This window comes from Ammodytes marinus (genome assembly GCF_949987685.1).
Source record: "Ammodytes marinus genome assembly, chromosome: 15".
Lineage (NCBI taxonomy): Eukaryota > Metazoa > Chordata > Actinopteri > Uranoscopiformes > Ammodytidae > Ammodytes > Ammodytes marinus.
Window position 1 is genome coordinate 15,428,287 of NC_137219.1, and position 21,244 is coordinate 15,449,530.

Sequence of the window (21,244 nt, forward strand, 5' to 3'; positions counted from 1 at the left end):
TGGTGATGTCACAGTGAACTTCACATCCATGCAGGATGGCCTAGAGGTAAGGTGGCCGACCAGTAACCATGAGGTCGTTGGTTCGATCCCCAGCACCGGACAGGAGGGCGTTAGTTGTAAAACTAGCAGAGGCTGGTATTGTGTCTACGGTGCCCACCATCTCTACCATTGTGTCCTTGAGCAAGACACTTAACCCCAAAACTGCTCCAAAACTGCGCTCTGACCCCCTCCGAAGTGTGGTAACTTGAGAGGGGATATGCGAAAAAATGAATTTCAATGTGCCTCGTGTACAACTGACAAATAAAGATAACTTAATTTAACTTAACGCTCTAATCCGGATGTAGCATTTTTTGGAGGGCTTGCCTGCTTTTATATGTTGCCAGGCAAATATAAGATTATCTGTGCTTTTGAGTGTTAAACTCTCCTGAACTTTAAATGTTGCTTATTTACTTGTAGACCTTCATCGGCCTATCTAGATTTAAACATACACTGGGGCGTACAGAGATCAGGGGCCTATCATGAGCCAGTAAATACAAATAAAAAAATATCACATTATTTTGGGCCTACGAAGATCAGGGGTCTATCATTCGCCAGTACATTTTTGTTATTTTTTAAATAACATTGTTCGGGGCTACAAAGATTAGGGGCCTATATTGAGCCTTTAAAAAAAATAAACAAAGACTTCAAAGAGAGAAGGAGCTTTGGGATAAGGGATTATTTTAAAAAATCCTGAAGCTGACTGGATTTTTTAAACATGTAAAACATTTTCTTTCTGCATTTTAGTAATTCAGTGTCTCCAAATTATTCCAGAACATATTACTAAATAGCTCACATAGGTAGTGCTTTTTCACTAAAGGCAGCAGCCTGCCATAAATAACGCTATGAGAGCCGAGAGAGTAAACCAAAACGGGTTGTCCAGTCAGGGTGTGGCCCGGATAGGCTAAGAAGAGAGAGATCACTATAACACTCTGTGAAGGGAGGAAGCTGCAAATTCAAGTGATAATTCTCTGTTTTATTCATGGGTAGGGGCAACACTTTCCACTTGATTACATAGTTTGCATTCATTCCTTTTTATACAAAAATCCCTTATTATTATATATTATTATATAATAATAACGCCACTTTAGTCTTACTGAGAAATACTGAAGATTGTTAGGAATATTCAAAAAGAAAACATGTAATCCAACATAAGTTAAACGTACATGTTCCTTATGTAACTTAAGTCACTTTTGCTTTTCATGTTCAAAATAAACCAATTCCAGTTCATTTGTGAGTTTAAGTTAATTGTGAAGACCACAGATATAGTAAGGGATTTAATAAATGTTTTACCATACAGTATATACATTTACAGCATAACATCATGACAATATTTTTCTCCCATATACTACTGTATAGCTAAGCAAAGCAAATATGAAAAAACAGAGAGTGAGACTACGGACGTCAAAAGAAAAAAGTATTTTCTGTTAAAACACAGGACCAGTCCCATGAAGTTATCGACTGAAACCCATCCTTTCATTTTTTTTTTTTTTTACCCACCTGCTCTTCGACGTTATTGATAACAAGCAGGTCGCCCCCTCGTTTAACACAGTCCCTTTTGCTATCCAGCCAGTTCTTCTTGGTGTCGGGTTCATGGCGAGAAGAAAAATAATAGCAGGATGATTTAAGAAAAAGCCATCCTGGTAGGCATCTGCCACAGCTTTCCTCTGTTGCAAAAGGAGATTGGAAAAAACATATCTTGTCATAAGCTGCTGATAATTATGCATACATTACACATCACAAATGCATTACTGTAATTGTACAGATTTTCAGCATGTGTTCCTATGGGGTAGAAAGTGTGACTGTTTTAACCATGATATGTACTGGACTGATTGAAATCAAAGACTGGTTTGAAGTCTGCCTTACCCAAGATAGTTTTATTGGATAGCAGATTGGTTTTCTCTGTGTGAAGTGTCTCAATCTGACTCTGGAGAATGTCATTGAGGGCCACCTGCTGCTGCACTTTCAGCTTTAGTTGTATATGGCTAACACGCTCTTGCTCTAATGCTGCTTGGGCCTCCTCTGTAGCTCGGATGATATCACTGTGGTTGCGGAGATAGTTCATCTCAATAATGAAGGGGGTGGCAGCTGCATTAGGAACCTCAAGGTAACCGTCTTTGGCACCTGAGGCACACAAACTCGTTATCAACAACAGCATATTGGAAAATCGACCAATCCTGACGTGCTGGTTCAAGAGATTTCCATCAGATACCAAAAAAAAAAACTTGTTTTCTGTTAAATCTCGAACTTACAGTAAATCCCAATGACAGCAGCAGCTATCAGCAGAGCAGCATTCAGCAGGCCCAGACCGAGTATAACCAGTCGGTGGTGTGGAAACGCATATCCCCCTCCCTCTGCAAACAGACCTTGATAACATTGCTCAAAGTTAAAATCTTAAAAGTACATTTCATCTTAGGTTGGATCCTTAAAATTGAACCAAGGGCATTATCGTGGGGACTTTATAAGTTACGGACAAATCGTTGGAACTGGTTGAACGGTTAAAATCATCACAATTTGAGGTTTTAAACGATAGAAAAATGTAAAAAAAATTATAGGCAACAATTTTGACAATGGATTTCCAATCTTAGTCACTGATGAACTACATTTCAACTGAGTTATTTTTAAAGAGAAAAAGGAGTAGGCCTAGCCTACAATGGTGGTGTACACCAATTAGCAAAGCTAAAGATTTGATTTTAAAGTTGGTAGTACCTTGTCCAAATATTTGATGGCGAAAGCCAGAATGTCCAGCAGTGTTAAAATCCTGAAAAATCTTCTGTTCAAATGACATTTTCCCCTCCAGTTCTGACTGTGGCTGTGAGTTCTCCATTTTACTGGTGCAAGTACTGCGTATTGATCTGTTTGTCTCCTGCTTATACAAGTGATAAGGGGCAGTTATGTTTGTGTGTGTCTTTGGACCCTGGTCTGAATGTTAAGGACATTTTTACGTGTGATTTGTACAGTGTGAGTTATTTATAGCATAAATATCAGTCAGAAGGCTGTGATTTAAATATTTGTTTTAAATAGCCTACGGAATAATACCTCTGTAAATGTCAGCAGCTAATTTTTACATACAAATATTCCTATATGTAAATTATTGAACTTTTGATACTGTGTTTGTTTGCCTTTTTGCAGATTGCTGCATCACTGGACTGATGTTTCTCCATTCTGTACAAAGTAGCCTAATATTAGCACATAGGTCAGGGTACTAAAGTACAAAACGTTTTCAGCGACCCACATCCGGAGACGTAAACATCAGATAATTAGGAAATACAGAATTTCTAAGAGCTCAGATTATCTTTTCTTCTGTATTATTCTGTATTTCTCTATTTACATTTAGGCTACAATAGGCCATTTTAGAAAATGTATACATCTCCTTAAAAAGCAGTTCAGCATTTTTCGGAAATACACTTAGGGGAGAGTGGGGGGAGCTGTGCCACTTTTTACTCAAAGTGACTTAAAGTGAGGCCATGACAGTAATGTCTCCAACTAAAATATGTATGTGTATTTCAGGATGTGGTGCATCCCCGGCAACAATAACTTTGGATCTGAAATAAACTGTTTAAGAAATATAGCTTTCGGAAAAAAGTTGTCTTGTGGCACATCATTTTTTTAAATATTTTACTTCTAATTGTTTTGTTTTTATAAAGGTGGATTTGTTATTTTAATGTCTAAAGATGGAAACCACCCTCGCCTTCACTCGGCGAAATAAATTGCAGGTCCTCTGATGCTGGTTCTTCTTTATCTTTTTGACATCATGCACATCAACAGGCTCAATAGCAGCTGCATCTCCATCAGTTGAACCGACGGCTGCTGAATCTCTGTCACCGTTGGTGTTACTGGTAATTGTCAGCCGACCAGTAACTTTATTGCCATCATTGGAAGTAGCAGCAGAATCCAACTCTTCTTCAGTGGGAGTATTACTCTTTCTGGCTCTATCAATTGAGCCAATGGCAGCTGAAGGTCTGTCATCATCAGTGTTTATGGTAATCAGCAAACATTCATTATTGGTATCACCATTATTGGAAGTAACAGCAACATCAAACTCTTTGTCAGTGGGAGTTGTTGTACCTCTGTTTCCATTGTGAAGGGCAGTGGCCCGTGCATTGTTACCATTGGAAATGTCAGTATCTGAATCTTCACCACCAGAACTGTCAGTTGATACGTGATTAAAACTATATGTGTCAGAATGATCCAATTCATCCATATCTTTCAAGGGGGAAACAGTCATGAACTGAAGGGCCTCGTCTGCATAAGAGCTGGCGTCCATTTTCTCTACCAGGTGAACCATTTGAACAAACTTGTGTTTGAGTGCCTTCCTGGGTGTGATTCTCCTCTCAGCATCCATATGTAGACATGCTTTTAGGAGGCTTACAAATGCCATCCTATCTTTATACTGGACAGCATCCCTTCTCTCTCTGTATCTCTCTACTGCATCCTCCAATTTCCAGGCTACATTGAAATACCTTGAAGAAACATGGGCTTTGACGCCGGTCGCATCCTCATACTCTTCTGATGACTTTAGTCTCCACCCTGGACGGATAGAACCCTCCTCTTTGCTGAAATACTGCCAGGTATTTATTCCAGCACTCAGCAAGTTGTCCTCTGGCTGACCCAGTATGTGCACCTTAGCTTTCATCCTTTGATATGCACATTTCCCACTGAAGAGGTCTGTGCCAAAGTACAGATACGACATGATGCATCCCACTCCCCACATATCAACAGCTTCGGATAAGGGGAGGCCCAAGGTCACCTCTGGAGCCCTGTATGCACGAGCCTGCAGTGTCATTCCTGTGTAGGCATTGCACACAGGAATGGCCAGACCAAAGTCAATGAGCTTCACCTTGAAGGGCTGATGCTTTTGATTGACAAGCATTATATTGTCTGGTTTCAAGTCTGTGTGAATGATGCCCATTCTTTGCAGGCCATCAAATGCTACAAGCAGCTGGTGGATCACAGGGCGCATTTCATTAAGACTCAATGGAATGAGCTTCCTCTCCTTTATCAGGTCCCGAAGGCTCCTGTCTAGCATCTCGAAGGCCAGACAAGAGAGGTTTTGAAACTTGAAATTGTCTATGAAACTTACTATGTTATTTTTCTCAGGGTCAAGATGCCTGATTGTTTTCAGCATAGCCACTTCCTCTTGAATATCAGTATTTTGAATCTCTTTGTGGATCTTAACTGCCACCAACTTGTTGGCTGTTAAATCGAGACACTTGGCAACCTTGCCGTAACATCCCTCTCCAATAAAGTCCAATACCAGGTAGCGAGTGGTCTTGCTGAGGAGTACATCATGCCTCTGTACTGGGAATGGTGCAGGAGCTGTCTCCTTGTTCTTTCCTTCGTCCTTGGAAGACATTTTTGCAGTCAATTTTGTTCCAAATACTATAACAAAGCAGTGTAATTATTCACTTGTCCTCTCACTCTGAAGGTTATCAAAATGTCAATATGGTGAATATATGGATGAAGGTCTTGGTATGTGGAGTTCTCATGATGATATTGTGACATCTTTCAGTTCCGGGAGATCAAAGCCAGTTCCAGGAGTAGGCCAGTTCTGCATTCTGAATTAAATGTTTTTACTTTATTGGAATAATCTTATAACTGACACTATTGCTAAAGCTAAATAAAAAATTGCAACTCATTATTAACTTTCTCTCTCTCATTTAGTATCTGTTACACAAAAAAACAACTAACTTTCTGTTTGAATACAGTTAGAATAAGTCAGTTAGAATAAGAGACTTAACTAAAAGGTGTTTTGAGCTTATTCTTCTTTTGAAATGACATGCTTGTGCGTTCCGCTTGAGCAATACTCCCTCAATATAGGGGAGAATGGGGGAATCTGAGGCATCGGGTAATGTGAGCCACCCCCTGTATCTAGGCAACGGAAAACATTTGTGGTCATGTGAGATATATGTTTTCAAGCCCCTCTCATTTCCCCATGGCCCTGAAAAAGAGGACCTCATTGTGCTGTGGTAAGCATGTTTTTTTCACCAAAATAGGTATTTTGCATGTAAAAGTAAATTTTCTTGCTGTCAACTTAATCAACTGTTGTGCCAAAGAAAATGTATTCACGTAAAAAAACTTCTATCATACGTGTTGATGAACTACCAACATGTGAAACCATGTGATGCTGATAACTGAAGATTAGCCTGAAATGCGAAGAGAGGTAGTTTTTTCTCAAATTATGGTGGTGGGGGAAAGTGAGCCAAATGCTGTGGGGGAAAGTGAGCCACTGTCTCACTTTCCCCCACCATGAGGCACAAGTTAAGTTTAGTCTTAAACATGTTTTAATGTAATATGGAAACCTTCAAGTCCACTCTTAAAACTCACCTTTTTTCACAGGCTTTTACGTTTTAAAGAATTGTTTTGTGTCATTGCTGTAAGTGTTTTTTAATGTGTGCTGTTGTATTTAAATGTATGTATTTTATGTAAAGCACTTTGGTGAATTTAGGTTCTTATAAGGTGCTATATAAATAAAAGTGACCTTGACCTTGACATAAGTTTTATTTTAATGTCATACACATTGTAGAAAAGCCATCATGCCAAGGAAATACACCAGGAAGACGACCTGGGGCAACCACCCGGAAAGAGCACCTTCTCATCTTTCCCTGTAACCTTCAGGGCTGGAATGTAGAGTAGGCCTAGTTGTAGAGTATGACAGGCTGATGTTGTAATCCAGTTGGGTCTCCTCCTGTGTTCTGAGTCCCAGGCTGTTCTCGCTGGTTCTGATTTTCCTATGCTTTGACCCCCAGACACTAGCTGGCTCTAAGGGTCCTGTGTTCTGACCATAGATAGTATAATAAACCCCCAGACTGTGTTCTAATCTAACTGGTTCTATCTTTCATTTGAATCTTATTAAAACCTTTTGAATTATAATATGTTGTATTTGATTTTGTTCAGAGTTACTTTCAAGTGTTTAGAAAATTTGCTTTGCTTAATTGACCAAACCCCATAATTCTTTTACTAGTCCGACATTAGTTCTGGAATGTGTGGCTAGCTTTCAGGATTCTTCCTGTTATAATATGTGTTGTTATGGTAGTTTCAGAGTGGAAAAAGTAAGTGGATCAGTTTACCCCACAGCTGGAGTAAAGTGAGCCACATGACAACTTTTTTTAAAACAATCATATTTTCACTGCCCTTTGTCTTGAAAAAATTCTGCTAATGCCCATTTCTAGGAAACATCCTGAATTAATGGGAAATGTGTAAATTTGAGTAATAAATCATTTTAGCTCGCTTAGAGGGGAGCAAATGTAAAAAGTGGCTCAGATTACCCCGTTCTTCCCTACTACTAATTTCCCAAGTATCCAGTACAACTATCTCTTGTGGAAAGCTTTTCCAATTCAAAACTAGAGGGATACAAGATGTAAATCATTAAAAAATCACTTAAGATAATACTGGATGTGTATATCACTGAAACGTAAACAAATGTGTCCATCAAATTCTCTCATTCTGCATTTAGTGTTCCTTAAAGCGCTTTCTAATGCATATTGAAATAAAAGCAAATTTTGCAAAAGGATGTGAAAATGTGTCCATTCAGCTATCAGATACAGTCAGTGAAATTCCAAAGAAGAGGGAAATACAACTTTGAGTAAACTTGTTAATCTGTAACAAGATACAGATGTTGACCTTGAAGCTACAATCGTTCAAAGTTTTTTATTTGTCATGTGCTCAACAATTACAATAGCAGTTGTTGAAATGGTAATTCTTGTTTTCCCAGACTTTCAACAGTGCAACAGACATACAGAGTGCAAGTTAAGTAAATGAATAATATACATACAGTATTATGTGGCACGGCACCACATGTCAGACGGCATCTGGCAGAACCACTTGAACAGGGGGTTTTAGTTGAATAGTTACACAAATAATGATGTATTCAAATTTAATTTAATTTAATTCTTGTAAACTAAAGTGTTACATTGGCTGTATAACAGTGTGTATAACCTACCACACTGTTTTGTAAAAAATTATATTTTCTAATCAAGCTCTCTTTTTCAAGGTTGGGAGGGGTCTTAGATTGTTTTTCTGCCATGCTGATAATAGACTTCTTAAAAGGCTCCAGTGTAGCCTAAACCTACATTTTGAAGAACATCACTCACTATGGCTATTTTACATCATAGGGCTACTAACTGGACCCAATGCTTCTTCAAGTAATCTGAAAATCACAGTGGCCATCATTAAATCCCAATAACAATATCAAAGATGAAACATTTCAACAAATTTAGGCATGTTGACAAGTGAAGACAGTAAAAATTACTTAGGCCTATTTGCACCCCCTGCTGCCCAAAAATGAAAATGTTGCTTTTATTTGAAAATGAGATTTTTTTATTTATTCTTCATCTAAATCTGATCTAAATGTAAACTATGATTTTACCCATATTAGGTTACATTGCTATTTTTTTTTACATGGGCCTAGCGTCTGTATTATGTGTCCCACTGATTCACATTTAAAAAAATAACATTTTGAACTGATCTTGAGAATAAGTGTGGACAGCTTTGTGTTTATAACTGCATCTGTTGGAAATAATATACATTTAGGCTGGGCCTATGAAATGGATTTCAGAACTCCTGCTCCTAGCCAAGGACACCTAATTTGATAGTTTCCGGGTTTGAGACATGGTTTGTAGCCGTTTGTAGCCCATGGAAAGTGGGACGAGTCTTTATGTAGTTTCCTATTTTGTCGAGTATTGCACGCGAAACATTCGTAATTCGCGTTTTTCTCAAACAGACTTTAGTAACGTCTGTTATTGGGGTCACAATATACCATAACAGTTTGTTGTGCCACGCGTCTCGCTAACTTCACTGTTAGCCAAGTCAAGCTTAACACACAGGTGCCATCACCGGATATGCGCTGTGTCGACTTTCAACGTAAAATACCCCGTTGCACGCTTAAAGATGTGTCTTTTATTTTGAAACTTCAAAAAGTTGGCTGAACGAACCACTTTTTGTTTTAGCATGCTTGACACTGGTGCAACTATTACAGCTGCACGTATTTTGCTTTGCTACGTTGTTCATGTACATCGTGTATTTGGACTTGGCTTTTAGGGATCTGCGAGTGCCAGAACTTTGCTGGGCCTCCTTGTCAGCCGACACGGTTTCGCAAGCCGGACATGTGTGCGGGTCTAGGAGTCTTTGAGATAGAGCTGTCGTAAGGCCTGTTCGGGTTATTTCCATCATTGACACTGGCTAACAAGTCCGTAAACAGAAATGTCACTGGAGGACTATGAAAGACATTTCGACTCGCTAAATTCAGATTTGGGCGGCGAGTCCGTGGTCAGTGAGCGATCAGCCTCGACCTCTTTTAATGGCGAAGAGGAGAAGTTGCATTACATTCCAATCCGGATCCTCGGGAGGGGGGCGTTTGGTGAAGCAACTCTGTACAGAAGAACTGAGGTACGTACGTTGGCTTTCAGTCCCAGCACAGTTGTGCTCATTACGCTATACAACATTCACGTTTCTTCACTAAGGCGGTGTTTTCGAAAGTGTCTTTTAAATTGTAAACATTGACAATGATCACTGTAACAACAACAATAACAACAGGATAATAGACCTTTATAGAACTTCACAAAGTCTCCACAACTTTTCCTTGGGCTGGCATTGTTTGCAACCAGAACCACTGCTTACAGTGAAAACTTATATATCAGAAATGTCTTGTTAATAGTGCTACATCTTGTTTCCTAAGTGGTTTATTATGATTTACTGCACAGGATGTCTGGCTAACTGAGCTGCTCCTCTGTTGCCATACCCCTGTGAGAAATTCTTGAGTGAGCACAAGACAAACGACTTTCCTATGCGATGCTCCTTAATGCGTGTTACATTTGGGGGCATACTGCTGCAGTATAAGGGTTTGTGGATCCTTTAATTGTACCCTCCCCTCCCCAAAGAATGCATTTGTAACCAAGTGTATGTCCTTGTCTGCAGGCCCGGTTCTAGACAGACAGACTCAGATTAGGTTGGGCCTGTAGACATTTTAGGTGGGCACACTGGGCAGAGAGACCGAAGAGCTCGAGCCGAATTTTGTTGCCCTTGTAAGATCTCTGCGTCTGATTTTTGGCACATTTACTGTGAATTGTGTGGAACACAATATGCAAATAAACTTTGAGTGTTGCTGTGTGTGAGATTTGATTCTTGCATGTTTTTTTTCTCCAAAATGTTTATGAATAACATATAATATAGGGGAGAGTGGCCTAAGTTGTGCATTTTGGAAGTTGTGCCACCCCTTGTTTCTAGAAAACCGTGGAAGAAATTTGAAATGTGACCACATATTTAAGAAGAGCCATCCATTTGACTCATCCTGTAAAGAAGGGAGACACAAGGAATAAGATATAAGCACATTTAAGCTAAAAAAACTGTGTTTTGCCTTTCAAAGTAAAATTTCCATGATCAAGGTTTTTTGATTATTGTGTCTGAACAATTATAGACAAGTTTGAAAACATTTGACACATGTTTTAGTGCTTTGGTATGCTACATTTTGAGTCTATATAGTTAGCACGATGTCAGCCCTAAATTGCTGCATCATGCTTAATATCCAAATTTCTGGGATTGGGGTGATTTGTGCCAAAGGGCCTGGGTGAGTTACAAGTAAGTAAGTAAGTAAAATGTATTTATAAAAGCACATTTATGACAGTTTGCACTGTCCAAAGTGCTGTACATAGTGCATTCAGTAGGTAAACAATGAAGGTAAAATAACAATAACCAAAATAAAAGACGTAAAGCCCATACATCCACATAAACACAGATAGTAGTGCAGAGGTAAGATAGTTAATGGGGAGGAAACACCAGGGTGTACATATGGGTTTTGAGCCTTGATTTAAAGGCAGAAATGTAGGGGAATCACATTTGTCAGGTGGCAGTTGGTTCCACAAGCAGGGAGCAACTAGTGCAAAGTACATTTCTGAGAGTTGTGCCAGTGGCATGGCTGTATACGCTGGTCACCAAAAGAAAGTGATTGTCTACAGTAGCTCAGAAGAGAGTGACATCTCAATTCCACTTAACGACACCACTGATGAGAGTTCAGATGGCCAGAAAGATGATGCTGGTGACTTTGTCATTGTGAGCTTTGCAGGTAAAACCATTAGATCTGCTAGGCCTTGTTTAAGAACATTGTCCTTCAATCTTTGTAAAGTATTTACTTTAAATACACCTTAAAGATTGTCTAATGGATTTGTCTTGCATTACAGTGTATGAGATATATATCAATGGCACAATTCACCCCATGGTATTCTCTCCAACCGCACAACTTACACCACACCGGGGGCAAGTTGTGCATCAAGACAACTTTTTTTCCGAAAGCTATATTTCTTCAACAGTTTATTCCAGATCCAAAGTTTTTATTGCCAGGGATGCACAACTGTATGTACATATTTGAGTTGGAGACTTTACTGTCAAGGCCTTACTTTAAAGTCACTTTGAGTGAAAAGTTGCACAACTTAGGCCACTCTCCCCTACATTATATACAACATAATGTATCTTTTTTTTTTAAATCGCAGTATTAACTGTAGGCAGCCTGAGCTGATTGAAGAGAAAGCTTTGGGACTGGGCAACCTGGATGGTAGTAGTCCAGAGCTAAATACTATACGCATAGATATATAGTATTTCCACTATTGGCTCCAATGTCCAGCTGGGTGAAAATAGTAGCCAGCCGAGGTCACAACTCTACTAGGGGGGGTCCGGGGGTATGCCCCCCCCCCCCCCCCCCCGGGAGATTTTTTTTTTTACCTTTTTAAAGTGAAATGCATCAATCTGGTGCACTTTGAGAGGAAAATTTAGAGGCTAAATCTGAGGAATTTTGTGTGAACAAATAATTTGGAGACACTGGGTCGGATGAATTAGAAGCTATTGAAGAAAGACACATGGATTTTCCATAGAAATATAAATTTGAAATAATATAAAAATATCATGCAGGGTCCTCTGGGACGGGCTTGGTGCTCTTTTTCTTTTACGGGACATATTTTTCTGTAATATAATGAATTCATTTAAATGCAGTGAGAGGAACGAAGCAGAATAACTCTGTTGTCCAGTTATCTTTTTTTCCACAGACGAGGCTGAAATAGGCTATAGACTATACACAGTGCATGGGCAACTGAGGGCAGCCCCATTTTCAAATATTTTTAAATAAACTCAATACTAACTGTGCATGCCATGGACTTGAACGTGACGTGATCAGTTAACCTCGGATTACCTCCCAGATGAACTGACTCAATTATTAAGCTATTAACTATCTACCAAAACATTGTATTCTTTTTATTGTATAATAATTTACATTTACATAATATGATGTTGATATCAAACACACAAACTAAAAAAAAGGCAGTCGGGACCCTAAGCAACCGCTCATTTCGCTTATGCCTCGGGCCGGCTCTGCTGACCAGTGACCACTTTAAGCGGGTGGGTAACTTGGAGGCAGGCTGTCCTGCCCACCCAATAATACAATTAGAAGCAATGCATGGTAATGGTATATTCTTTAGTATTAATTAATTGTCTGAATTTTATTTGACATTTTCTTGGACAGTGAATGAACAGGTCTGTCCGATAGTGGGTCTGGACTTCCACCTAAAAAACATTTAAAAAAAAAAAATGTTTTTGATTGGGTGGGCACAGCACATTTGGGTGGGTACGGCCCACCCTGGCCCCTGGCTACCGCCGGCCCTGCTTTTCTGTCTATTTTGTAAGCCGCTAGATATGACTATAGACTATAGAGAACTCTGTGCTCAAATCTGGACGCCAAAATAGAGGCTGTTCTGCCGCTTATTAACATTTTATGATGAGTCGCCTCTTTGTCTTCCCTAGGACAACTCTCTGGTGGTATGGAAAGAGGTGGACCTGAACTCGCTCTCAGAAAAGGAGCGCAGAGACGTGATGAACGAAATAAGCATCCTCTCCATCCTAGAGCACAACAACATCATAGCCTACTTCAACCACTTCATGGATAAAAACACCCTGCTTATTGAGTTGGAGTACTGCAATGGTAAGTAAATAAATAAAGTGTGTTTGTCCACTCCGAAGATTTGGTTTGAGATCAGTTTAAATGTTGTTTTAATCTGCGACAGGACGCTAAAAGGCCGTCCTCTTCTTTTCGCAGGAGGAAATCTGTATGATCGCATCGTCCAGCAGAAGGGGAAACTTTACAGTGAAGATGTATGTGTTTAACATTGTAATGTTTTCATACAAAACTAGACTCTTGTCTTCTATAGCTTCACCTTGTTTAACATGTTTCTTTAGGTGGTCATATGGTACCTGTACCAAATTGCCTCAGCAGTCACCCACATTCACAAAGCTGGGATCATACACAGGTGAGATGTTTGGCCCGGGTTCACTTCATCCCCTTACTGAAAGCATCTGGCAGGTCATCTGATTTTTTTTTTAAACATTTTCTTCAATGAAACCATTATTTTCTTTTTCTTGCAGAGATATCAAAACTCTGAACATTTTTCTTACCAAGACTGACCTAATCAAGCTGGGCGACTATGGCCTCGCAAAGAAGCTAGACTCTGAGTTTTCAATGGCAGAGACTGTAAGTTGTGACCCCTCCCCCACCCCCCACTGCACAACTGTATGGCGTCGCTGCTTCAGCATCAGTTTGAGATACATCGTTCACTCATCTTCCTTACGCTCACTCTCTTCCTCCGTCAATCCAGTGTGTGGGGACTCCATATTACATGTCACCTGAATTGTGCCAGGGGACGAAGTACAACTTTAAATCAGACATCTGGGCCATGGGCTGTGTACTTTATGAAGTCTTAACCCTTACAAGAACATTTGATGCTACGGTAGGTTTGATATAAATTGTTGTATTTTTTGTGCGTTAGCTGGAATTTTTTTTTTGTTGTTGTTGTCCCAACCAGAATTATTAATATTTTTGCTGTTTGTGTCGAAAAGAACCCTCTGAACCTCTGTGTGAAAATAGTCCAGGGCAACTGGACGATGGACGTGAAGTCTGATGTTTATTCGCCGGCAATTATCAAACTGGTGTATGAGTGTCTCGATCAAGTGAGTGTTGTTTCAGATTGTTATGAAACACGTAGTTCGAGACTAGAAATAATACTGTGTGCTGCACTTTCCCTTGGGAGAAAAATTAAGTTATCTACCCATCTATATATCGATCGATTGTAATGGTCTTTTCTTGTTGCAGGATCCTGCAAAAAGGCCTACAGGTGATCAGATTCTGGACAAACCATTCATCTCCTGCCGTAGACAGTAAGTTTGTTGAAAGGGATTAGATTGTTTTCTTTATTTTCTTTGTAATAAGAATACAACACACCCTTGACAACCCACTGACAACTTTCTCTTTTAGGGAGCTTGAAGAGCGAGTAGCCCTGCTGAATTTAGCAATGAAAAGACCAAAGTAAGTTAACACACATATTCACCACTGTAAAAGCCTGTCTCTTAAGTAAGATGTTGTCACTTATTTATCTGATTTGTTGTCCTGGCTGCATCATAGGCTGAGTACGGTGAGTGACACCCCTGTTGCTGTGGTGACCACGCGCTCCAGGGATACGTACTTCTGGGGCGGAGGGAAGTTCACCCCACAGAAGATAGACACATTTAAAGGAGGCAGCGGTGCCCAGCATGTGTGTGCAGGGGAGAGTCACTTTGCAGTGGTGACGGTGGAAAAGGAGCTGTATACCTGGGCTGTGAGTATTGATCCGTCGCCCGCCCTGGGAGAGAGATGCTGGAATCGCTTGTTCTTGTGCTTCACTGCAAGGCAATTTTCTCCATCTTCTCTTCAGGACGTCCAAGGTGGAGGCAAGATGGTGGGCCAGCTGGGGCACGGAGACCAGGCCTCGTACCGGCAGCCAAAGAAGGTGGAGAAGCTACAGGGGAAGGCCATCCGGCAGGTGGCGTGCGGGGCCGACTTCACTGCCTGCATCACTGGTGAGTGAGGAAAGTTTCCTGTGAAGGAATCGTTTTCCGTAGAGCCATTTTTGAACCCTTTGCTGCTGCTTCTTTTGCAGACGAGGACCAGATGTACATGTTTGGGTCAGACTATTACGGCTGCATCGGAGTGGAGGGTGAGTTCGGCATGGAGATTTTGGAGCCGGTGCTTTTGGAGTTTTTTGAGGAGCGGCCTGTCCGTCAGGTTTCGTGTGGAGACAACCATGTGGTGGTCCTGACTCAGGCGGGGGAAATCTTCTCGTGGGGCTGCGGAGAGTATGGTATGTAGAATTGCTGTATTTACTGTTGCTTTTGAGCTGATGTCTCTGCCTGGTTGGTTTTGCTGTTATAATTGTTGCCAGTAGATGGAGTTAGTGGTCCTTTCATTACACTCGTACCAAGTGTTCTCAGTCCAAATTGCTCTGTTTTCCTGCTTCAGGGCGTCTGGGCCTGGAATGTGAGGATGACTTTTCTTCTCCGATGCAAGTAAGATTTTGCTTAAGCTGTGCAGGAGCCAGTAAGATACAAAGTATTTTAAGCAATAAAATAAAATTGTTTATTTCTAGTTTTTCAGTACTTTCTGATGTTTTTTGATATTCCAAGGTGGAAATCCCTAAAGGAGCCACTATCTCCTCAGTGTCCTGTGGCAGCGATGGAACCTTCTTCTTGACAGAAGCTGGCAGAGTCCTGGCATGTGGAAACAATGAATTCAATAAGCTTGGTCTAAACCAGGGAGTCATCGGTCTCAAAAACCACCCTGGAGAGGTACTTAGTTAAAGTTGTATAGTTATAGGACGGTAATAATTTAGTCACTAATGACTTCGGTTGATGCAGTAGCTTGATACATTTTATTTTCTGTACACCACAGCAGGCTTATCAGGGGACCCCTTACATCACCACCCTGACTTTGGCAAAGCAGTTGTCGCGGTTCACAATCCATGTCATTGCTCCAGGGAAGACCCACACAGCTGCTATTGACGGTACTGCAAAAAAAGAGTCTGATATTTCTCTTGTAAAAATTGTCACCATTTCAGAGAAACGTTATTTCATGTTATTTTATTTTTTCCGGCTTTGCAGGACGTGGTCGTCTTATCACCTTTGGTTGCAACAAGTACGGACAGCAGGGTGTAAAGGACTTTAAGAAACACCTGGGTGTGCAAGTACTTGTCGGACCCTTTGGAGGGAAGACGGTGACCAAAGTGTCTTGTGGAGACGGCTTTACCATTGCAGCCACTGAGGGTAAGAGCACACACTGTCCTATGGTGCATCCATGGCGATAAAACAGTGGCTCGAAAAAGTATTCATACCCGTTGAACTTTTCCACATTTTGTCAATTACAACCACACCCGTACATTTATTCTATTGGGATTTCATGTGATAGACCAACACAAAGCGCATAATTTTGAAGTGGAAGGAAAATTAAACATGGTTTTCAATTGTGGAAAAGTGTGGCGTGCAAAAGTGTGGCGTGCAAAAGTATTCAGCCCCACTGAGTCAATACTTTGTAGAACCACGTATCGCTGCATTTACCGCTGCAAGTCTTTTGGGGTTTGTCTCTACTAGTTTTGCACATTTATAGACTGACATTTTTGCCCAATCTTCTTTGCAAAATAGCTCAAACTTCAGATTCCGCGCCAGATTGTATGGAAAGCGTCTGTGAACAGAGCTATGTTCAAGTATTTCCAGATATTCTCAATTGTATTTCGGTCTGGACTTTGACTGGGCAATTCTAAAACATGCACATGCTTTGATCTAAACTATTCCTTTGTAGATCTGACTGTATGTTCAGGGTAGTTGTCCTGCTGGGTGAACTTCCACCCCAGTCTCAAGTCTTTTGCAGACTGTAACAGGTTTTCTTCCCTGTTTTTCGGCTCCATCCATCTTCCCATCAATTCTGACCAGCTTACCTGTCATGTTTCAAGGTGGTGATGGTGTGTTCAGGGTGATGTGCAGTGTTAGTTTTCTGCCACACATTGCATTTAGCATTAAAGCCAAAAACTTTAAGTTTGATCTCCTCTGAATAGTCTGTGTCCCCCGAATGGCTTGTGGCAAGTGGAGGAAGGTGCTCTGGTCAGATGAGACCAAAATGGTTTTGGCCTTAATCCAAAATGCAAGGTGTGGTGGAAAACTAATGCTGCACATCACTCTAAACGTACCATCCCTACCGTGAAACATGGTGGTGGCAGCATCATGCTGTTGGGGTGCTTTTCTTCAGCAGGGACAGGGAAGCTGGTAAGAGTTGATGGGAAGATGGATGGAGCAAAGCTGGGAGAGACATACCGCAATAGACTTGCAGCTGTAATTGCAGCGATAGGTGGTTCTACAACGTATTGACTCAGGGGGGCTGAATACTTTTGCACGCCACATTTTTCAGTTTTTTATTTATAAAAAAAATTGTAACATTTAAAATTGTTTCACTCCACTTCACAATTATGCACCACTTTGTGTTAGTCTTTCACATGAAATCCCAATAAAATAAATGTACGCGTGTGGTTGTAACGTGACAAAATGTGGAAAAGTTTAATACTTTTGCAAGACACTGTATGTAAATCTTTCTGTTTTTATTTCAATGTTAGTGGCAGTTTCATTTCTTCATATATTTTTATTTTCTTGCAGACAATCAGATCTTTGCATGGGGAAATGCAGGAAACGGGCGACTGGGAATGCCCGCTGATAAGGGATTTGGTTCAGAAGTTTGCCCTGCCATGCCAAGGCCAATCTTTGGTTCCCTCCACCATGTACCTGACCTCTCCTGCCGTGGCTGGCACACCATTATTATTATGGGTTGGTCATAACAACAAGACACTTGCACAGTCAATTGGTAAACTGGTGCAACCGGGTGAATGTCTAATACATTTTTTGTCTGCAGAGAAAGTGCTGAACTCCAAGACTATTCGCTCTAACAGCAGTGGAATATCAATCGGCAGTGGTAATAACTTTTCATCAAACACTCATTTGTGTATCGATTTATTTTCTTCACTTGAGGAGTAAGTCTACATTTTACAAGTCCTTGTTTGTGTGCGTACCTATGTATGTGTTTGTATATATAGGTCTAGGCCATGAGGCATCTACATCCACAGTGGATGTGGACATAGAACCTGGTTCAGAGACGGATTTTCGCGACAGAGGTCTCGGAGGTACAATGGAGGATAATACAGAAGAGTGCTTCCTGGAAACACCGATGATGTCCATGGCGAGTCAGACTGGGAACAGCTCCTGCCCTTTTTGGCTTAGGAAGGTTTGTAACAATGAAAACACCAAGGTATGAGGAACTACAACTACCTCCTTGTGATAATAGGCCTCCTTGAGACATACAACTGCCAGACAGTGAAAGTAACGTGGTGGGTCAAGAAGAGCTAAACAAAACAGAAATTGCTTGTATTTGTTCACATTCTTAACAAAACCTAAAAAAAGGCAATTTTTGGTAAAAGACAATGCTTTAAAAAAGGGAATGCTCCTAAGAAGCTTCAATATGGTACAAGGCCACTGCAACCTCTTAATATGGAAGGTCACAGTGACCTTTGACCTCCAAGATCTAATCAGTTTACCCTTAGGTCCAAGTGTAAGTTTGTGCTCAATTTGACAAAAAATCGTATGCATTCTTGAAATATTGTGATCAGAAGATTTTGTCACAGTGCCTTTGACCTTTGACCTCAAATCTTAGCAGTTCATCTTTGAGTCTAACTTTGTGTTCGTACCAATTGTGAAAACAATTCCCAAGCAAGGGGTGAGGCATAACAACTTTGTATTTGAAACATTTGGATGAATGGAAGCTCTCAGTCTTCTTATTCATGGATGTTTGCATCCAACAGGAACTTGAGGACGCAGAGTTCATCCCGATGCCAGAGGACTCCGAGCTACCCAGTCCAGACCAGCTCCCTCCTTTCTCTGAGAGTGTCACTCTGCCTTATGAGGAACTGAAAGAGCTGAAAGCCGCAGCAGCAGCAGTCAGCTGTAAAAAAGACCTATCGGTAATGCCAAATTAGCTGTCCTTTCCACTATTCCAGACATGAATTATATTCTCCAAATAAAAGATTCAATACTGCATTTAAAAAAAATACACCTACTATGTCCACTCTATATTTTCCAGACTAAACGAATGGGCTGTGATAAAGTCAATGGACTGAAGGAGGCTGACTTCTGCAAGAAGGGAGAGTCAGGAGCCTGCTGCCAAGCAAGTAGCGAGGTCACTCAGGTATGAAATACAATACTCAGCAAATCACTATCTCATCGGACCATCCCATCGCCACAGTATTTTGACAGAAGACCTTATTTTGCAGCTGCGAGAGACAGTCGCCTGTCAAGAGATGAGGATCCTAATGCTCGAGAAGCAGGTAAAGGCATTTCTCCATTCTCCAAAGTAGCCTGGGTGCTGATTTTGATCCTTGCGCTTTAGTAAAAACATGTTTCTTCCGGCGTCTGCAGTTCGACGAGCAGCAGAAGGAAAATCAAAGGCTCTGGGCTGCGATCAATCGCTCTGCGATGCGGGAAGCAGGCTGCGACAATAACGGAAACCGTCACTCTGATCGCAGGCCTGGGGATGGAGGAGAAAGACGGGGCGGATTCACAAACCACGGGGGCCGGAGCGCAGGGGCCAGCGTGTGAGGCTAAACCTCCAGATGTCCCGATCATGGGAGAGAAGTGTCAAAACTCTTAGAACATATTGAATGGAACGAGCTGGTTAGACGGTGGAGGCAGGGGAGGGTGCAGCCTCGGCCCCATTCAAAATGGTTAAATTTCAGTATACATGTTTGAAAGAGTGCCAAGTTGCATGAATTAATACTGTATAATACCCTGCAAACTTGTGTTAAACCTGGGTGGAGTGATATATAGTTCAGTTTCTCCACAGACTGAAATGTTGGCTGGATTCAACATGAAGCATCGGACCTAGACACCCCGCATGAGACAATCGTCACAGTGATCATAGTGTTACTTTGCAATGTGAATGTTAAGTCCACGTTTTGGCGATATTATCGCCGACTTTAAGTGATGTCAGCATTAAGGCTTCCGTCCTTAGAGCCTCAGATTTTATTAGTATTTATCACATTACAGGTAAGACCAGCTAATGCAAATAAGGAAAGTGTTTGCTTATGCATTCAGAGATTGGGGTTTCCTCCTCTTCATTGTTGAGAGGTGGGCAGCCAGTATGTTTTCCAGATTGATCATGACCCATATTAGCTTCATCTTCCAATGTGAAAACATAACTTTTCAATGTATTGTTTTATTTTTAATCAATTTCATTTCATTTGATATTCTCCAAAAAAGTGGCAAATACAAAACAACCGCTAAAACCTTCTCCATTATTTAACTGAACTGTTAGCTATAACAGACATGTTCTAATTTTCATGAAAAAAAAAAATATATATACTTTTAAATTTTTGCATGTTTTAGTGTCATATAAAAGCGTTTGTGTGAAACATGAAACTACTGATTAATTTTTTAACAACTCCTTTTGGTTACCTTTTGTTATTGTCTTCTTTGTCTCTTGAATTCCCGTTGATGCAGCACATGTAGGTCTATCTTCTTTGTGACATGAATGAACACTTGAACGGATTTCTTTAAATGTGGAAAAAGTGGTCTTACGATAAAATGTTATTGTTATGCATTTTTTTTTATAATTTTGTCGGTTTTTGGTACTTTCTGAAATATTGTTTTACCATTTGCATAATTTATGAATGCAAATATGTAAGTGCATTTACTTTTATTGTGTGATATGATATATATGTCCGTGTGTGTAAAAATCCTGTTCATAGTTAGTTTGCAAGCTGCTGTGGTCAGTGATCAACAGTAAAACACTGCCAGTATTCACAAAGTAAATTGCCACGTTACACACAGAGTGCCTTATCAAGCTATTGAAACCAAAATTAGTGCAAATATGACAATGCTGTGCCTTAGGTGAATTTTTATATGGTGTTTTGACAGCATTTAAAAAAGTGTTTAATTTTTTTCCAACAGTTAACCTAATCATGTGGAGATGTTACAGTTGTATAAACACTTGTCTTTTACAGTCACACTGCTTTATGCTCTTTGTAAAAGACATAAATAAAACTAGCAGCTGTCTTTTGTTATGTGTGTACAGTCAATATTTCCCACTATGTGAGCTACAATATACTTTTACCCTATTTCTGTTACTTGATACTAGTACTACCCTTGATTATATCCTTGTAAAGTGCCAAAACTAACATTTTCCGTGCTGTTAACTTAATTGGGATTATATGAAAACAAATTGGACTGGAGATCTTGAACAATATTCTAATAAGGGATTCATTAAAAAAAATGTAGACATTAATAACAAGATGGTGATGGCTGACTTGATGTGCACCTGGGGACTTCTCATTAA

The 21,244-nt window shown here is 40.4% G+C and overlaps 1 protein-coding gene across 2 annotated transcripts; it reads left to right on the top strand.

Moving 5' to 3' along the window:
* The first annotated feature begins 9,011 nt into the window (after window positions 1-9,011).
* Window positions 9,012-19,517, top strand: nek9 (NIMA related kinase 9). 2 transcript variants are annotated; one of them, XM_080042344.1, is made up of 23 exons: window positions 9,012-9,423; window positions 12,820-12,997; window positions 13,112-13,167; window positions 13,252-13,322; window positions 13,438-13,543; window positions 13,668-13,799; window positions 13,909-14,019; window positions 14,162-14,226; window positions 14,324-14,374; window positions 14,471-14,663; window positions 14,760-14,904; window positions 14,985-15,185; window positions 15,344-15,390; window positions 15,508-15,669; window positions 15,773-15,884; window positions 15,982-16,143; window positions 17,521-17,688; window positions 17,774-17,833; window positions 17,955-18,142; window positions 18,717-18,875; window positions 18,995-19,099; window positions 19,185-19,238; window positions 19,330-19,517. In XM_080042344.1, exons 1-23 carry the CDS (start codon window positions 9,238-9,240, stop codon window positions 19,507-19,509), a joined length of 2,892 nt encoding a protein of 963 aa, XP_079898470.1. In that variant the 5' UTR covers window positions 9,012-9,237; the 3' UTR covers window positions 19,510-19,517. The 2 variants fall into 2 exon arrangements, with proteins under 2 accessions (XP_079898470.1, XP_079898471.1); XM_080042345.1 differs by lacking the exon at window positions 9,012-9,423 and having other exon boundaries at window positions 12,866-12,997; window positions 13,440-13,543.
* The last annotated feature ends 1,727 nt before the right edge of the window (window positions 19,518-21,244 follow it).

Coding starts and splice junctions, on each gene's coding strand:
- nek9 (XM_080042344.1), top strand. CDS start 9,238: ATGTCACTGGAGGACTATGAAAGACATTTCGACTCGCTAAATTCAGAT. Junction 15,186..15,343: donor GTGGGGCTGCGGAGAGTATG/GTATGTAGAATT, acceptor TTCCTGCTTCAG/GGCGTCTGGGCCTGGAATGT. Junction 19,100..19,184: donor CAAGTAGCGAGGTCACTCAG/GTATGAAATACA, acceptor CTTATTTTGCAG/CTGCGAGAGACAGTCGCCTG.